Source organism: Epinephelus moara, chromosome 8 (assembly GCF_006386435.1).
Source record: "Epinephelus moara isolate mb chromosome 8, YSFRI_EMoa_1.0, whole genome shotgun sequence".
NCBI lineage: Eukaryota > Metazoa > Chordata > Actinopteri > Perciformes > Serranidae > Epinephelus > Epinephelus moara.
The window spans coordinates 22,774,869-22,790,100 of record NC_065513.1 but is presented as its reverse complement, the minus strand read 5'-3'; the positions used below and the strand labels follow the sequence as shown (position 1 = coordinate 22,790,100).

The following is a 15,232-nucleotide window of genomic DNA, read 5'->3' as shown; positions in this document are numbered from 1 at the left end:
TGAAACATTTTCAAATGATACCCTGCACTACTGACAACGTAAAATTCACGCCCTGCCTTTCCATCAGCCAACAAACCAGGTATGAAATGATGTGTGAAAAACAGTTAATAACTGGTAATAGCGAGGGACAATGAGAGACGAGAGCAGAGTGTGACTTTCAGTTTCTTTTTAAAACTGCCAAGGGTGAAAACTGGAATTCCTCTCATATAACATGATTAACTCTCTACAGTATGAAACACCAATGACACACAGCAAGAGGCTTCCAAAGACCAGTGCACACTTCCTCCCATACATTTTATTCACATAAAGCAAAAAAATAAAAAGACACAGGTTTAAAATGAAGTTAAGACCAAGCCTCAAATCACTGACACATGAGATCGGTCATTATGTGTCAAATATTTATTCCTTTAAAACGTTTATTACTGATTAAATTCATGTAGGGAAAAATGAATAGTACATCTCTTTTTCTCCAGTGTACAGCAAACCACAGCTGACGAGTGTGTTTCAACCAAAGCACACAGCGGCACGTTTGACACATGCACCGTTTGGTGTGCTAATTATGTGTGTATGTTCTATACTGAATATAAACACACATATATATTTATATATACATACACATAATGAAAAGAAATCATAAGGTGTGAGATGTGATACCATTCCTAGGCCCTGGAGGTCACCGTGACCTCTCAACGCGTATCAGGATCCCAAACCGGCTGCCTGAGTCTGCCCAGAGGAGAACTAAATGTTTCCCACAGAAGCTCAGCCAATGCCTACAGCTCTCTCCGTGTATTACTCTCCCAATTCAAAATAAAGATACAAAGATGCCAGCGATAGACACCGCACGATGCTTTGGCCTCTGACAAACCCTGGCGATGCACGCAGAGAGGGAGAGGAGCTTAGGCCCAAACGCACTGGGATCCAGTGCTGCAGTTCATCCCCATTTGTTCTTACATTTACAGTCCCACTGTCTGCCACACTCTCATTGTGGATGCCAAAAACACTGTCGGGTAACACTTCAATTGAACAGGTTGCGAGGGGGGAGTTGTGACAGAGAAAAGCAAAGAAAAACACGACATCAGACTTTAACATTAGTCAACTGTTAAGAATATTCTGCAAGCTGAGAAAATACAGTAAATCCTTGACAGTCTAAATGCATGTCAGGCGATACCTTTTACACACCCCTTCAAACAAAGTGTTACATGCTGAAAAACAAGGGCAAAAACCACAGTCTGCTATGGATTGAAGGTCACTGCAACGACTGCGAGAAGCCAGTTTCCAGAGCGAGAGCCGCTTCGTGCACCTTGGCGGCCCGAATGCAGGAGTCCGTTGTTGTGAGAGGTGCTGATATGTGGGAGTCGCGGGGAAGAAGGCCAGTGGCTGCAGAAATAAAGAGGGAAATAAGGAGAGGGAGGGCAGCCCTGAGCGCTTCCTGAGGACTCAACAGGGTCCCTGATTCACCCTGCCTCATGGCCAACCAGGGGCCACTATGGCAACAGTCCAAATGAGAGGTGCCACTGAGCTCCTAATATTTTTTTAATAGAATATTGGCAGTATCACTGTTTAAAAAAAAAAAATGGAGGAAAAGGTTTAAAAGCAAACTCTGAAAGCATAGTAAGACTGCAGTGAACGGTGCTTTCAGAGCCCGACATCCTAGAGCTCCAGGAGCGGTTCAACTGCTCTGCTGCACTTAAAAAAAAGAAGAAAAAAAAAAGACAAAAAATAAAATCAATTATCATTGGCTCAGCACTATTGGAGGTTAGAGGGGAGAGGGTGGGAAGCTTGGCAAAATATAGACAAAGAAAAACAAAAACATGAGAAGTCACCAGTTCTGTCCATCGGATTAGTTGCTATAGGTCGTCTACCAATCATCATCATCATCATCATCATCATCATCATCATCCGTGTGATTTTTTTCCCCCAACAAGTCAAATAAAACAAAATCTAGCAGTTCATGATGTCTTGGCGTGAGCTGTGGTAACACAGGTGTCTGAAATGTTGAAACTGCAGAGAGGTGGTGAGACCTCTCCTCTAACTCAGACGCCCGTTCCAAAAAAAAAAATTCAAAGAACCCCACCTCCCAACCGACCAAACACCCCCCCACCCCCAAAAATAAAACTAGAGAGAAACAAAGAAATCCAGAAAAAAGCGAACCCTCCTTCTCCTCAGGCGCAGAGTCCCACTCGACTCTGAATGTCCCGTGTGCAGTGGAATGAGAAGGAGAGATGAGATACTGAACGTGGGGGTTATGTGGATATCAATTGGAGCATTTTGGCGGTCAGTTGTCGGCTCGCAGATCCTTTGAGAAAGGAGGACCTCAGGTCAATAGTGCCCATCTGCTGAATTCCAAATAAAACTTGATCTGACGTCTAATAAAATCTGTACACTTTTTTTGAAGTCTTCATGATTAGTTTGTCCAAAGGGGACATTTTTTCCATTTTTTTTTTTTAATCTTTCACCATATATTTATTAAATCTTTATCTGCTCTTTAATTTAGATGCTCTGAGTCCCATCTTGTGTATATGCATGTGTGAAGGAAAGACGCCGCTGGCCTTTAGTAGATGGCTTTCGAGTTTGCTAGCAGCACTTTTTCTTTCGTTTACTGTTCCGGGTGAGTTTGACCACGTCGTTCTGTTGCTGCTGCTGCTGCTTGGCTAGCACCTCCTTCTTGGCTCTTAGCACTAGCTCTGTGATGCAGTTGAACATCTGCAAGGGAAGAACAAACGGCAAGGGCGTGTAGTGAGAACAACAATCAGTCAGCCCAGTCAGCCACATGCACATACAGCAGTTAATGAAATGTATGTAGATCACTTTTTACACTGTAGGAAGAAACCGTTTCAATGTTCAAAAACCAACTATGGCTGAAATCTGTTCCATATGTCCCATCAAACAAAATCAACCCACTAGCAGTTTCATAGCATTAAAGGAACAGTTTGACATCTCTGTCCATTTAATACAAAGCTACAGCCGGCAGTCAGTTGTCTTGGCTGAGCATAAAGCCTGGGAAAAGGAGAAAACAGCTTGCCTGACTGTCTAAAAGGTAAACAAAATATAAAGCAGCCCTAAAGTTTGCAGATGAAGACATTACATCTCATTTGTTTCATATGAATGAATGTAGTATAAGGTTGAAAAAGTCTGCTTACGCCTGGGCCACATTGCCTGCGTGAGCAGTGTGTGTGCTTCGTGGAGCCTCTTGTTTTTTATTTCAGTGCCCGTGTTAACAGATAAGTGCAGCCGCACTGTCCGCATGAGCAGTGCAGTTGTAGGAGTATTGCCTAATTATTCCACTTGACGCACGGTTTCAATAACAGGCAGTGAAAACGGTCTTTTGATAGTAGGGTTGGGACTAGTTAGGATTTTAACGATTCCGATTCCTTCTTAACGGTCCGATTCCTTACCGATTCCTACATTATATTCATTATCCTTGCTATACTTAAACAAGTATATAATAAACACAAATGCAATCATACAAATACAAAAACTTTATTCTAACTGTTGCACAGTACAATTAGATGAAAATACACATTTGTGTGTGGTGTGTATTTCAGATTTAGAGCTTGTATCATCTCCCTAAGAATATATAACAACAAAAAGTGATTCTCTGATTTCTACAGTAACACTATTACCTCAAATTAACCACAGCAATGTAATAAAAAATACCTATATGCATTCATGCTTGGGCACTGTTATTTACGTGACAACACCTGAACACAACACACACATTGGCTGTTTGTTTCTACCGCTCCCCTCGCTGGAAGCCTCGGACCTCCCGCCACCCGCCTCCGCCTTGATTAACCGCTCCTGTCTCAAACACGGAGGTCTCCCTCTCCACTGAGCACCCACCGCGCACGCCCGGCCTGTTAAATAGCCTGTAACCATAACAACTGTGTGACACAAACTCAGTGCTTTAGTCATTAAATAATGTCGGGCTCGGTCGGATTCGGACAGAAATATGCGGCCCGTGCCGCACTCTAATGGAAATGCATGTGACGTTTTTTTGTTTTTTTTTTACAATCTAGGAACCGTTTGCAGGAACCGTTACTCCAAATGTGATGGAACCGGTTCCGGAACCGGAACTTTGGACCCAGTTCCAAAAAAGAACCGGATCCCAGCCCTATTTGATAGTCATATTGATATTGATACATCGTCTTTCACTATAGTTTCAATGTCTTTACCTGTTAAAGACGTAAACCCCCCCCCCCCCCCAACTTTTAACTTTTGAACTCAACATGTCCGGTTTTCAGTTCAAAATAAAATCCCGCTGACGACGTGTTTGTTTACTTAATCCCTTCATTTGTTAACACAAGTCCTTTCATTGTGAAATACGATCATGACTGTGTTGACAATGTTGTGGCTCGCACGACTCCATAAATGGGTGGAGTACCGGATTTTGATTGTGGAAATACAGTAGTTAAAGCAGCAGGCAGCTTTGCAGCAATGCTATCTGTGTGAACACAGCATGCACACTGTCGTCGTCACACACTGTTTACACAAGCAGTGTAGCCCAGTGTTTGGGTGGGTGGGAGGGGAGCTAGATGGGCCCAACAAGTACAGGACTTTGACCCAGGAGACTGATGGTTGTAACCCATGTGAAACTAAAAGTAAACTTTGACATATTTTGTCACATCACTTCTTAGTCAGGTCAACCACAATCTTTTCCAAACCCTAACCGAGTAATTTTGTTGCCTAAACCAAATCACCAATCCCTTCTTAGTTACATGAGCTGACTCAGGTAACTTACCGCCAACAACTTCTGCATCAATAGATCATGGCCAGTTCGGCTTTAGGAAATTCTGTTTGTAAGAAATTGGTTTTTTTTTCCAAATTCATCAAGATTATTAATATAATAATTAGCAGAGTAACTGATAATGAAAATAGTAAGTTGCAGCCCTAAAGTGTATTTCCCATAAACTATTCCTTTAAGTAATGTCTTTACAATTACACTACTGCACATTCAGCACACTGAGGCACCGTACTGATCAGCAGATATTACAGAGCATTCAGACATGTTGCTCAATTCATGCCTTCAGCTGAGCTGCTCTGCATACCAGGCATGTCCCAGAAACTACTTCACACAAACACGTCAGTCTGCAAACAGTCTGAGACAACACTAACAACAACTTACCTCTTCAACATTGATGTTCTCTTTTGCACTCGTCTCAAACAGGTTGATTCCCATCTGCTCTGCAAACTTCTGCGCGTCAGTCGTCTCAACCACCTTGGAGTTGGGGTCGTCGTTTTTGTTTCCCACTGAAAATAGAAAATATTGCCAAGGTGATGTAACAGGACTGTCTCGACTCAAAAACAATTCTTCAATGCCTGCAAATAAAAAAAGGTGTGCACTAGATTCAAGGTCTATTTTTAGGTGAAGGGTGCCAGAATGACAACAGCACCTGGACTTTTTCTGAACAATGAAATGTGCAGACTCACCTAATATTCGGCACACGTCATCACAGTTCTGGTTGATTTCATGTAGCCATCGTTTGACGTTGACGAAGGACTCTGCACTCGTGACGTCATATACCACTATGACCCCGTGCGTTCCCCTGTAGTATCTGAGCACACAGAGGGAGAGAGACACAGTCAGCCTTTGGCATTAGGTAACTCAGTGAGTCCCAGAAATTAGAATTTGATTAAAAAATATTCAGATATTGATTGTGTCCACTAGGATAACTGAACAACACGTTAAGAGGTGTGTGAAAACTAGTTGGCAAGTAACCAGAAGTTCAAACATCTTAAGGTAATGGTTCATAGCGAACATCTGGCCCTCAGCCAATGACAATAACAACCACTTGTATCGTCTAAGTTTAAGAAGTTCATCTTAAAGTAACTGCACAGTCTATTTAAATGACTGCTACAATACAGGAACACGGAAATACATTGAACAGAGTGTGACTGCTTGAGTACAGAAGAAAAGCCAACAGACCTGAGACCAGCATCTGTCCCACACTGACACAACTAAGCCAGAAAGTGATGGACAGTTGAACTGTAAACCTGCAGCCAAGCATCAAACAGTGCACCAGGCATCAGAAAGGGAGCATCCCCAGAGTAGCTGCACTCGCCAAACAAACACAAAGACCTTTTGTCAGGCTTACTATGTGTGCGTGTGTGGCAGTGTTTCTGCCTGGCGTGACAGTGTGCGGGGATACGGTGTTGTCTGAGCATGTCCCCAATGTCCAGCAGTAATGGGCCACCAGACAGCAGGGGTGGATGGCTACGTGTGTACAAGTCTGTATGTGTGTGTGTCTGCTCAGCGGACATGAATAGAGAACCGTTAACTACAAAACACACACAGCAGGCGTGTGGGGCCCGACCTGCAGTCACATTTTTCGCAGTAAAACTCTGCGCAAACAAGGTAATAAAATGTTATTAAACTGGACTTCTCCCTCAGAAATCATCAGTCAAGGGGCACCTTTGTGGATTGGTGGTTTAAGGAGCAACCATGTTGTCGTAACATCCCTGCCTGGTTTGATTCCAACAGGAAATATTTGCTGCATGTCACTGCCCATCTCTCTCTCACCTCATTTCTTGTCTATCTCAACAGTTTAGTCTTGCTAATTGTAATTTTGAAATAGTGCTGTCATGACACTGGAATTTCTAACTTCAATACAATACCTTGAATATATCTATATTCAAAACCATTTTCAATACCACAGGGAAAACATTGACATTAAGGGCATAAAATTCATGTTGTTTTATGAAAAGACAAATATAACAAAGGTATAACATGACAACGAAGAGTTTAATTTCCTGGTTAGTAGCAGAGCACGGCAGAATGACTGTAGTAAATATTAACAATAAAAGATGGCAGAAAGCACAGCTGGTACCAATGTATCGATACTGTGGAAAATGGGTCCTAAAAATATTTAATACTTGGCGGAAACCTGATACAGTATCAAGGTTGAGAAGCATCCCAAATTTTAGAACCATCTTTGCAATTAAATATGATAATGGATATCTTATCGGAATAAAAACATGAACTCATTAGCAGTAAAAAGAGGAAATTAACACTTGAAAGCTGTATTTTATATTACAGGTCTTGATTTGGGCCTGAGGCTGATGGCAGCTGTGGGTTAACCACCACAGGCACATGGCTACAGGGTTTGGCATACAGCTACCACTCCAGGGAAGCCTGCCTGAGTGGACAGAGTAGGTCTCTGCCCATGATCCAGCTCCACGGCAAAATTCATTTAGAACCTAATGAGGCACCACGCCACTCTACTTCAGCACAGTGAACAATCAGCCTAAATAGGCCGCCTGCTCGGGGGAGGGATTCCTGCAGAACGACTGGCAGCCGTAGTTCCAATCTAGGACGGTCATACTCCTCAGGGGCCACAGCGTCAGCACTGCAGTGGATTTCAAGCTTTTTTGGATGATTTTGGTGCTCTGATTGTCCTCGCTGCAGCAGTGATAGTACGTTATATCGGCTGTCTAACATGTCCTCCTGGCCTTTATAAGGACAAACCTCACATGGCTTGGGCAGTGACACTTTAATATCTTATAATTAATTGTGGCCTCTGTCAATGTCAGGAAGAGGTGAGTGTGCAGGATGACGGCAGTCTGAGCTGTAGGTCACAACTGTTTCTATCAGAGCTGCTCAGACGCTCTCACCTCAGCAACTGCACATGTATGCACAACTCTTATTTAGTGTAGCTATAAATTCTGACATGTGAAGCCAGTCCACGTATATTGCACATAATTGAATGGCAAGTCCGTATTTTAGCAGGCCAGGGGGAAAAAACATGTTTTAGCTGTCATCAGTGTGAGACACTGAAAACATGAGTAACTGGTTGTCAGACACAGTGAGGGACACTCAGGTAAAGAGACAACAGCCTACAGCAACAGCAGCAATCCTGCTGCCGTTTAGACACTGGGGTGCAGTGTACAGAGAGACTGATAAAAATTTATATTTTCAAATTACCAATTGATGAAGTGACTGTGTGTAAGGTGAAAGGGCTCACTTTTTGTGACAATACCACAGATAGTATCACCCAGTTCCTCTCAGTTCTACTGAGATTTACAGTGTCTTTCAGCTTATTGTTTTGATGGTCTGCAACCTTCCTGTTTTGTTTCACTCACACTACTGTCATCAGTGTTTCACAAGCAGTAAAGCTCTATAGAACTGTACACAACTTTCTAACAGCAAACACATTTTGCTGCTCCCCAAGTGGTTTAAAAAAAAAAAAAAATCAATGCAGATTTATCTGGGTGTGTCAAACATTTTCCCCAAAATGACGACAACAACAACAACAACAACAACAAAAAAAAACCACCTCTTAATCTTCTCACCTATCCCTTGTGGTTAGAAGTCATGCACATAGTTTAGATTTTAGTCCGTTTTACACTGCAGGTTCAAGGCAGGAATGTCATGCTGTTATTCTGACTTGTCGTTCTTTATAAAAGGTATGATTGTGGAATGGGGGGACAGAGGTGTCTCGCCTTAAAGCTGGCAGTGGAGGTAGTAACAGCCCTGAATCGACGTCTGTGTAAAAGGGGCAGCCAGCAGGATGGGACCATGGATGGGAAAGGTGTCACATTTTGACCTGTTATGTGTATGACCCACTGCCAGGAGATTTAAAATGCAGCTAGAAGCAGTTAGCAGCTAACTCAAAAAAGAAGAACCGAAAATGTCAACAAATTGGGGAGACAACAAGGTCTGGAAGCTCCTTGCCCCCCAAGCAGAGGGCCACTATATATCAGGGACGTTATATATGCTGTTGTGTTAAACATCACACCTATCACGTCTCTTTTGCTTCTGAGACGCCAGCATGCTATTTAAAATCACACACTTTTATGATGCTGCTGTTGTTTGGTTCTGTATAAAAAAGCAAAGGCAGCATAAAAAAGGGACTTTGTAACTGCCCTATAGCGCGATCTCTGTGTAAAAGGGGCTTTTGATTTCTGCCTCCATACTTATACAGTGGAGGGGAACGTAATTTTGTTTGTGTTGTTGGCAGCACTGGCAAATTAAATAATGGTTGTCTTTCCATAAACAATGTCTCACTTACTCTGGATAATCCACAGACCTGCTGTTAACAGTTTTCTCTGGATCTACTTACTGCCAAAGAAATAGTCCCAATGTAAAGTGTTTATCCAAAGTAATAGGGACACTGTTTCTGTAAAGAGATGTTGCTGTCGATTCATTATAATCACTATTATTATTACTGCTATCACAGGGCTGCAACGCTTTGTGTGTTTGCACCGAATCATTGTGGTAAGGGGGTCACGGACTGGGGATCATGGGGTCCGGTACACACAGAATACATAGTATGTAGATTTATGCACATAATATGGAACCATAGTTCTAGAGTGCAAGTTCTGCCTGGAAACTTTCAGCTGTACACCGTTAGCAAGACATGCTGAGGTTAGCACAACAAGCTGCAAGATGGTCACACTGTCGTGAGCGCAAATGAAATAGTACAGCTGGAAAACCCACCCGCTGGTTCCCAGATTGCTACGATTTCCACTGTATTGGACTCACATCAAACTGTGACTTTTATGTACCATTAGGCCACTATACACTGGGGTCCAAATTATTATGCAAGTGACGTATCAGTAGGTTTTCAGGACAAAAAAAAAAAAACATGGAGTTTTATTTTTTAATTCAAGTTTTTCTTGTTTTATTTCTCTTATCTTTTTTTAAAACTGGTATGAATCTTTGACAGGTTGTTAACTAGTTTGCCTGGTGCCTTAATTTAGGGGAAACCTACTTTAAGAGGCTGTTCCACATTATTAAGCAAGTCACACTTCTCATGCAATATGGGGAGGAAGAAATATCTTTCTGAAGATGAAAACTGAAGAGAAATCATCAATCTGTGAACGATTTGTGCGTGATTCAGATAAAGGCTTGATAAGGAAAGTTTCTGTCACGCAAATTAGTAGTAGTAAAAGGAACAAGAAAAAAGCCACTATTAAGCAACAAACAGGTATTTGAAGTTACTGGTGTATCTGGAACCCCAAGAACCTCTTGAAGCAGGATCCTCCAGTTGCTTGCAGCTATATGTAAAGCTGTATGCCGGCCATCCCTAACCAATCCTCACAAAGACAAACATTTCCAGTGGTCTCAGAAATACATGAAGACTTCATTTTGTTTTATTTACTGATGAATGCTGTGCTACACTGGATGGATAGAGTTCAAGGCTTGGTGAATGGCCACCCTGTTCCAAAACGACTGTAACATCAGCAAGGAGGTGGCGAAGGGATTTTTTGGGCTGGAATACTGGGGAGTGAGATAGCTTGTCCCCTTAGGGTGCCTGAGGGTGTCAAATGGGTGTCTGCTAAATATATGGAGTTCCTAACTGACCATGCCATGGTATGAAAGGAACAATCATGCCTTCCAGAATAAAATTATTTTCATGCAGGACAACACATAGTCCAATGTTGCAAAAAACACCATTGACTCTTTGCTATGGGCATAAAGGAATCAAAAGTCATGGTGTGGCCATCATCATCCCCCTGACCTCAACCCTACTGAGAACCTGTGGAGAATCCTGATAGGGAAGATCTCTGAGGGTGGACAGCAGTACACCTCAAAAGCAACTCTGAGAGCCAATACTGGCATCCTCAAATAAAATACAGGCAGAAAGGGTTCACACATTAATATGTAACTTGATCTGTAAATGTTTTCATTTAGTTTAACTGCATGTGTTCTTTGAAAAATGATCTGTTTATGCAACAAATTCAACAGATTTCAGTTTTGCATTGGTTCTGTGTTGTGCATAATAATTTGGAACAATGTATTTAGTGTCATTTTTTTAAAACATTAAAAAGATGCAGTCATCATCTGTAGTTTGCCTGTCATAACATCCACAGTATAATTGTTGAGGAAATAAATTTCCTTAATTGTCTTGACTGTTTTGGACAAACAAATGGCATGTGCATAATAATTTGGAACACGATGCATATTTTAATGTCAGTAGGAGTAGTAGGGGTCATGACAACATGGTAAAAATATACCAGTTAATGCTCATGTTAACATTCCCTTAAATATGATTAACACTTTAAATATATGAAGATCATACTCATTTTGCATTACCTGTCTTTTCTCAGCCACAGACCTAGAACAGTCACCTGGGAGCTAACTACTGCTGCATCTTCCATTAACCCTTTAAAACCATATATGAATGTGATGTAATACAATTTTATTTCATTAGCATAATGCTGTGGGCCACAGTATACAAGGCAAATGATGCTGTGTGTAATGAAAGCTTGCCCGACAGGGAAGGTGTTTCCAGAGAAGTGAGCTGCTGATTTGTTTGATTTGTGCTGTGACTAAGCTGAGGCCAAAACTGAACCGATATTAAAAAAACAACTTTGGATTTAGATTTAGCTCACAGACCTTGTGTTGGATATGTGATTTTCTACAAATGAGAACTCGTGTTCAACAATGCACCTGTACAGACCAAAACTGTCAGTTCAATCAGTGTGAACCCCGAGGAACACCCGACAGCAGTGTGACACACACTGGGAGGGTAAAGAGGGGAACGACGCCCAGCCCATGCCGTCATATAGCACTACTGTACGGGACCAGGAGCCTCCCTCTCACATCTGTAATTAGGATCTTTGGGGAATTCCGCCCAGTTTCATGGTGCAGCACAGACTCATTCTAGTTGTCTACAAACTGCTTCCTCACATAAAACCTAATCTGAGCACCACAAGAGCCTTTTTGGTTTCAGATTCAACTGCTGAAATGAAAATATTGAGCGTCAACTGAAAAGCCCACGTGTATGTGTATCTACTTACGTGGAGGTGATGGTGCGGAAGCGCTCCTGCCCTGCTGTATCCCAGATCTGTAGCTTCACCTTCTCCCCGTTGATCTCCACTGTCCGGATCTTAAAGTCCACGCCGATCGTGGTGATATAGCTACCTTCAAACACGAAACAAAAAAATCAAGTTAATGACCTACATCAACAAATTAAGAAAGTCTTGAAATGATGCTACAGTAGTGAAGCCACACACCTGAAAACGTGTTGTCTGCAAATCGCAGGAGGAGACTGCTCTTCCCCACTCCTGAGGAGGAAACACAAGCACAGGGTGAGGTTTAGAGTACAACAGGTTTCCAAAATACTCTTCACAATATTTGACTTGCAGCTTTCAAAGTAAATACTATAGCTGTCTGAAGACAAACACATTGAGTTTTAAGGAAGTTCTTTGCACCACTAAAAGTCAAGTTTTGGGTTTTCATATTATATTCTAGTACCAATGGCTACCGCCTCATGACAACTGTAAACCTCAAACAAGACGTCAATTTGTACAGTGACTGTAATCCTTGTGTACCTAAAGATTTAGCACTTCAAAATATACAGACAAAGTTATACCTGTTGCACAACGTACAAGGTGAAGGTGAAGGATTTCAGGTAAATAAAGCTACACCCAACATTTTGATGACTCTTGTACCTACAGCAGCTTAATTAATGCAACGGCAGCAGCGTCAAAACCACAAAGGCAAAACAACAAATGGAACAAATATATCTATCTGGGTTCCTAAAATTATCACGCATAATAATAAAGAGGTTTTAGAGAGAAACAACAGTCACAGCAGATGACAAGAGAGGACAAAGCAGAGGGAGAGGGAGAGTGGGATGAAAAAGGAAGATAGATGAGAGGGATCAGTACTATCTTTAACAGATCAGCTGTCAGGTTACAGGAGTTAGGAAGTGACTCTGCTGCCCAGTCTGGGGTGGGACTCAACCCACAGCCCCATTACTTAGCCTACCTATTGTGCTATTGTCATCTCATGTTTGATTGGTCCCAACATAAAAGCTCTCAGGTTCCTGTGGTCTCCACGCTACAGAGTTTTGTTCAAACAAACAATAACCAAAGCTTCAAAGCAGAAGGGTGATCATCATCTTTTTGTACTTTTGAAGCGTTAATATTCCACCCTGCTGTCTGGCCAAAAGAAAAACCCTTAATTCCTAAGGATATCAGTCATGACACAATTCATGCCTTAACATTTACAACATTTTCAGCCTGGAACTTGTGAACTACATTTTATGTAACACAACTCAAAACACTCCGTGAGCAGATATATCACGTGCATGTGCTACTGTCCAGCTAAGTGATAAAACCCAGCCTCAAGGCAGCTCGGGGATACAGTGTGTGGAATGTCTGATTCTCAGCAGCAGATCAGTCTGCCTGCAGCTGAGGAGGGGCAGAGGTCAGAGCATCTTTCCTAAATAATCTCTGTACAAACACTTGTACTCCATGCTGCAGCTGAGGGGACACTGGCCTCTGTGTGTGAGTGGCAGTGAAGGGACTGCTGTACTGTCTTGCCCTCTACTGTGGGCAGCCAGCTGATGGGGTAGTGCCAGGATCTGGGTTGTCAATGGATGCAAAGACCATTGCCCACAAAGAACTGCTGCAGGCCAAGGCTACACTCATACTTAGGGTGGAGCTGCATTAAAAAGGCGTGTTTTCACTTTAATGGGGAGATAAAAGAAGAGCAGTCCTTATCAGTGGTACAAATTTACATTAATGTGTCTATCTGTGACATTGCTTGCCATGGGTTTAACATAATAAAGAAGCTAAACCTCTGTTGATGGTAGACAAATGCTTTTAATTGAGTGATACTACAGCTGACACTAACCACTTTGTGGCTCGCTTCACTTTACTTTGACTGGCTGGGTGCAAACTAGAGACTGCAGTGCAGCATTCCTCCACTATCAAGCAGCTAGCACTATCCTGCTAGCTAGCTAAATAACAAACCGCATTTCAGTATCAACCTAACTTAGCACCGTGCAGCAAACATAGTTGTCTACCTTTAGCTTAAGTATACAGACCACAACTTCTCTGAGTACTAGTTCTCAGTCCAGCTAACGTTAGCAAACAGTTAGCTACATAACCAAGCAATCAAGTGTTATGTTAGCCTAACTTCAAACTAGCTAACACAGCTACTGGAGGATACAAACTAGTGGCCAAATTAGAGGAGCATGGGGAACCCGGTGCAGTTATTTGGGTTACAGTGTGTGTTTTGTTTTAGAGCTTAAAGAAATATCTCAGCCGATATGAGTGCAGGGCTAGAAAACCTTCGAGAGACAAACCCTGAAGATCTGGAGGCGATATCCGGCCTCATCGCCTGACATGCCCAGCCCGGACACACAACCTCCGCCCTGTCACCGCCACAGAAATATGGCGGATGTGTACATTTCGCCAATCGTTTCAATGCAGTAAAATAATAAATAACAAGTTGTAAACACATCATGGGAGTACAACGCGGGCCTAGAGCTGCGTTTCGTCTTCTCCTCTTGAAAAAAAACAGACAAGGCCCACTTCCCGTCCCGCATCCCCGGTGTCGGCTTACCGCTGTCACCGATGATGAGCAGCTTGAAGAGGTAATCGTAGTCCCTGGCCATGCCGGTAGCTGGTGGCTCACCCCCGCCTTGTGCCGCTTCTTTGCTAGGTTTGCTGTCCGACCCCCAAGGCTCGTAAAAATACCTACAGCCCCCAGATCCCCCGATATGAAAGAAAAGCGACCACTACCGACACTACAAACTGTTAGCCCCCCCGAGCCGGCGGCGTTTTTCTCGGGGTTTCGCGGCGTCAGCAATCCTCTCCCTCCGCTGCAAACAGCCGGAAACTCCGCTTCCTTCTCTGGTGGAGCTGCACCCAACTCTGACCCGGCGTCACTGCGCAGGCTCCTGCTACAGCACAGCCGTCCCGTCCCATTGATGAACATCTAACTCATGTTACTAGAAGGGCAATACACTCGTGCCGTCCCATTGATTCACAACATCTGTAATCAGGGGCAGTAAATGGCATGATCCTTCACATTTCTTAAAAAATTATGTCGACAACACAAATCATACTTGAATACACTGACAACCACAGAATATGGTAAATCCACCCAACCCTTTATAAACACCAATCAGATTAAAGGTTGGGGAATGGTTAATATGTCCAGGTAACATAAATGCAAAACTTTTTATTTCAAATATCCATTGGGGTCGCCCCCGGTAATGATGGTGTTGTTAAAGCTCCAGACCATATATAACCATATATAACGCTCTCTACAGGAAGGGCCAGAGCCGTCTCTATTTTCTGAGGCGACTGAGGTCCTTCAACATCTGCCGGACTATGCTCAGGAGTTTCTATGAGTCTGTGGTGGCCAGTGCTATCCTCTATGCTGTTGTGTGCTGGGGCAGCAGGCTGAGGGTGGCCGACGCCAAAAGACTCAACAAACTGATCCGCAAGGCCAGTGACATTGTGGGAACGGAGTGTGACTCTCTGATGGTGGTGT

The 15,232-nt window shown here is 42.9% G+C and overlaps 1 protein-coding gene across 2 annotated transcripts; it reads right to left on the bottom strand.

The window, feature by feature from the left end:
- Positions 1–277: 277 nt before the first annotated feature.
- On the bottom strand, positions 278–14,624 carry rab35b (RAB35, member RAS oncogene family b). 2 transcript variants are annotated; one of them, XM_050051213.1, is made up of 6 exons: positions 14,297–14,620; positions 11,956–12,006; positions 11,740–11,863; positions 5,428–5,552; positions 5,123–5,247; positions 278–2,703 (listed from the first exon to the last, which is right to left on the bottom strand). In XM_050051213.1, exons 1-6 carry the CDS (start codon positions 14,346–14,348, stop codon positions 2,575–2,577), a joined length of 606 nt encoding a protein of 201 aa, XP_049907170.1. In that variant the 5' UTR covers positions 14,349–14,620; the 3' UTR covers positions 278–2,574. The 2 variants fall into 2 exon arrangements, with proteins under 2 accessions (XP_049907170.1, XP_049907171.1); XM_050051214.1 differs by lacking the exon at positions 5,123–5,247 and having other exon boundaries at positions 2,597–2,703; positions 14,297–14,624.
- Between the last annotated feature and the right edge of the window lie 608 nt (positions 14,625–15,232).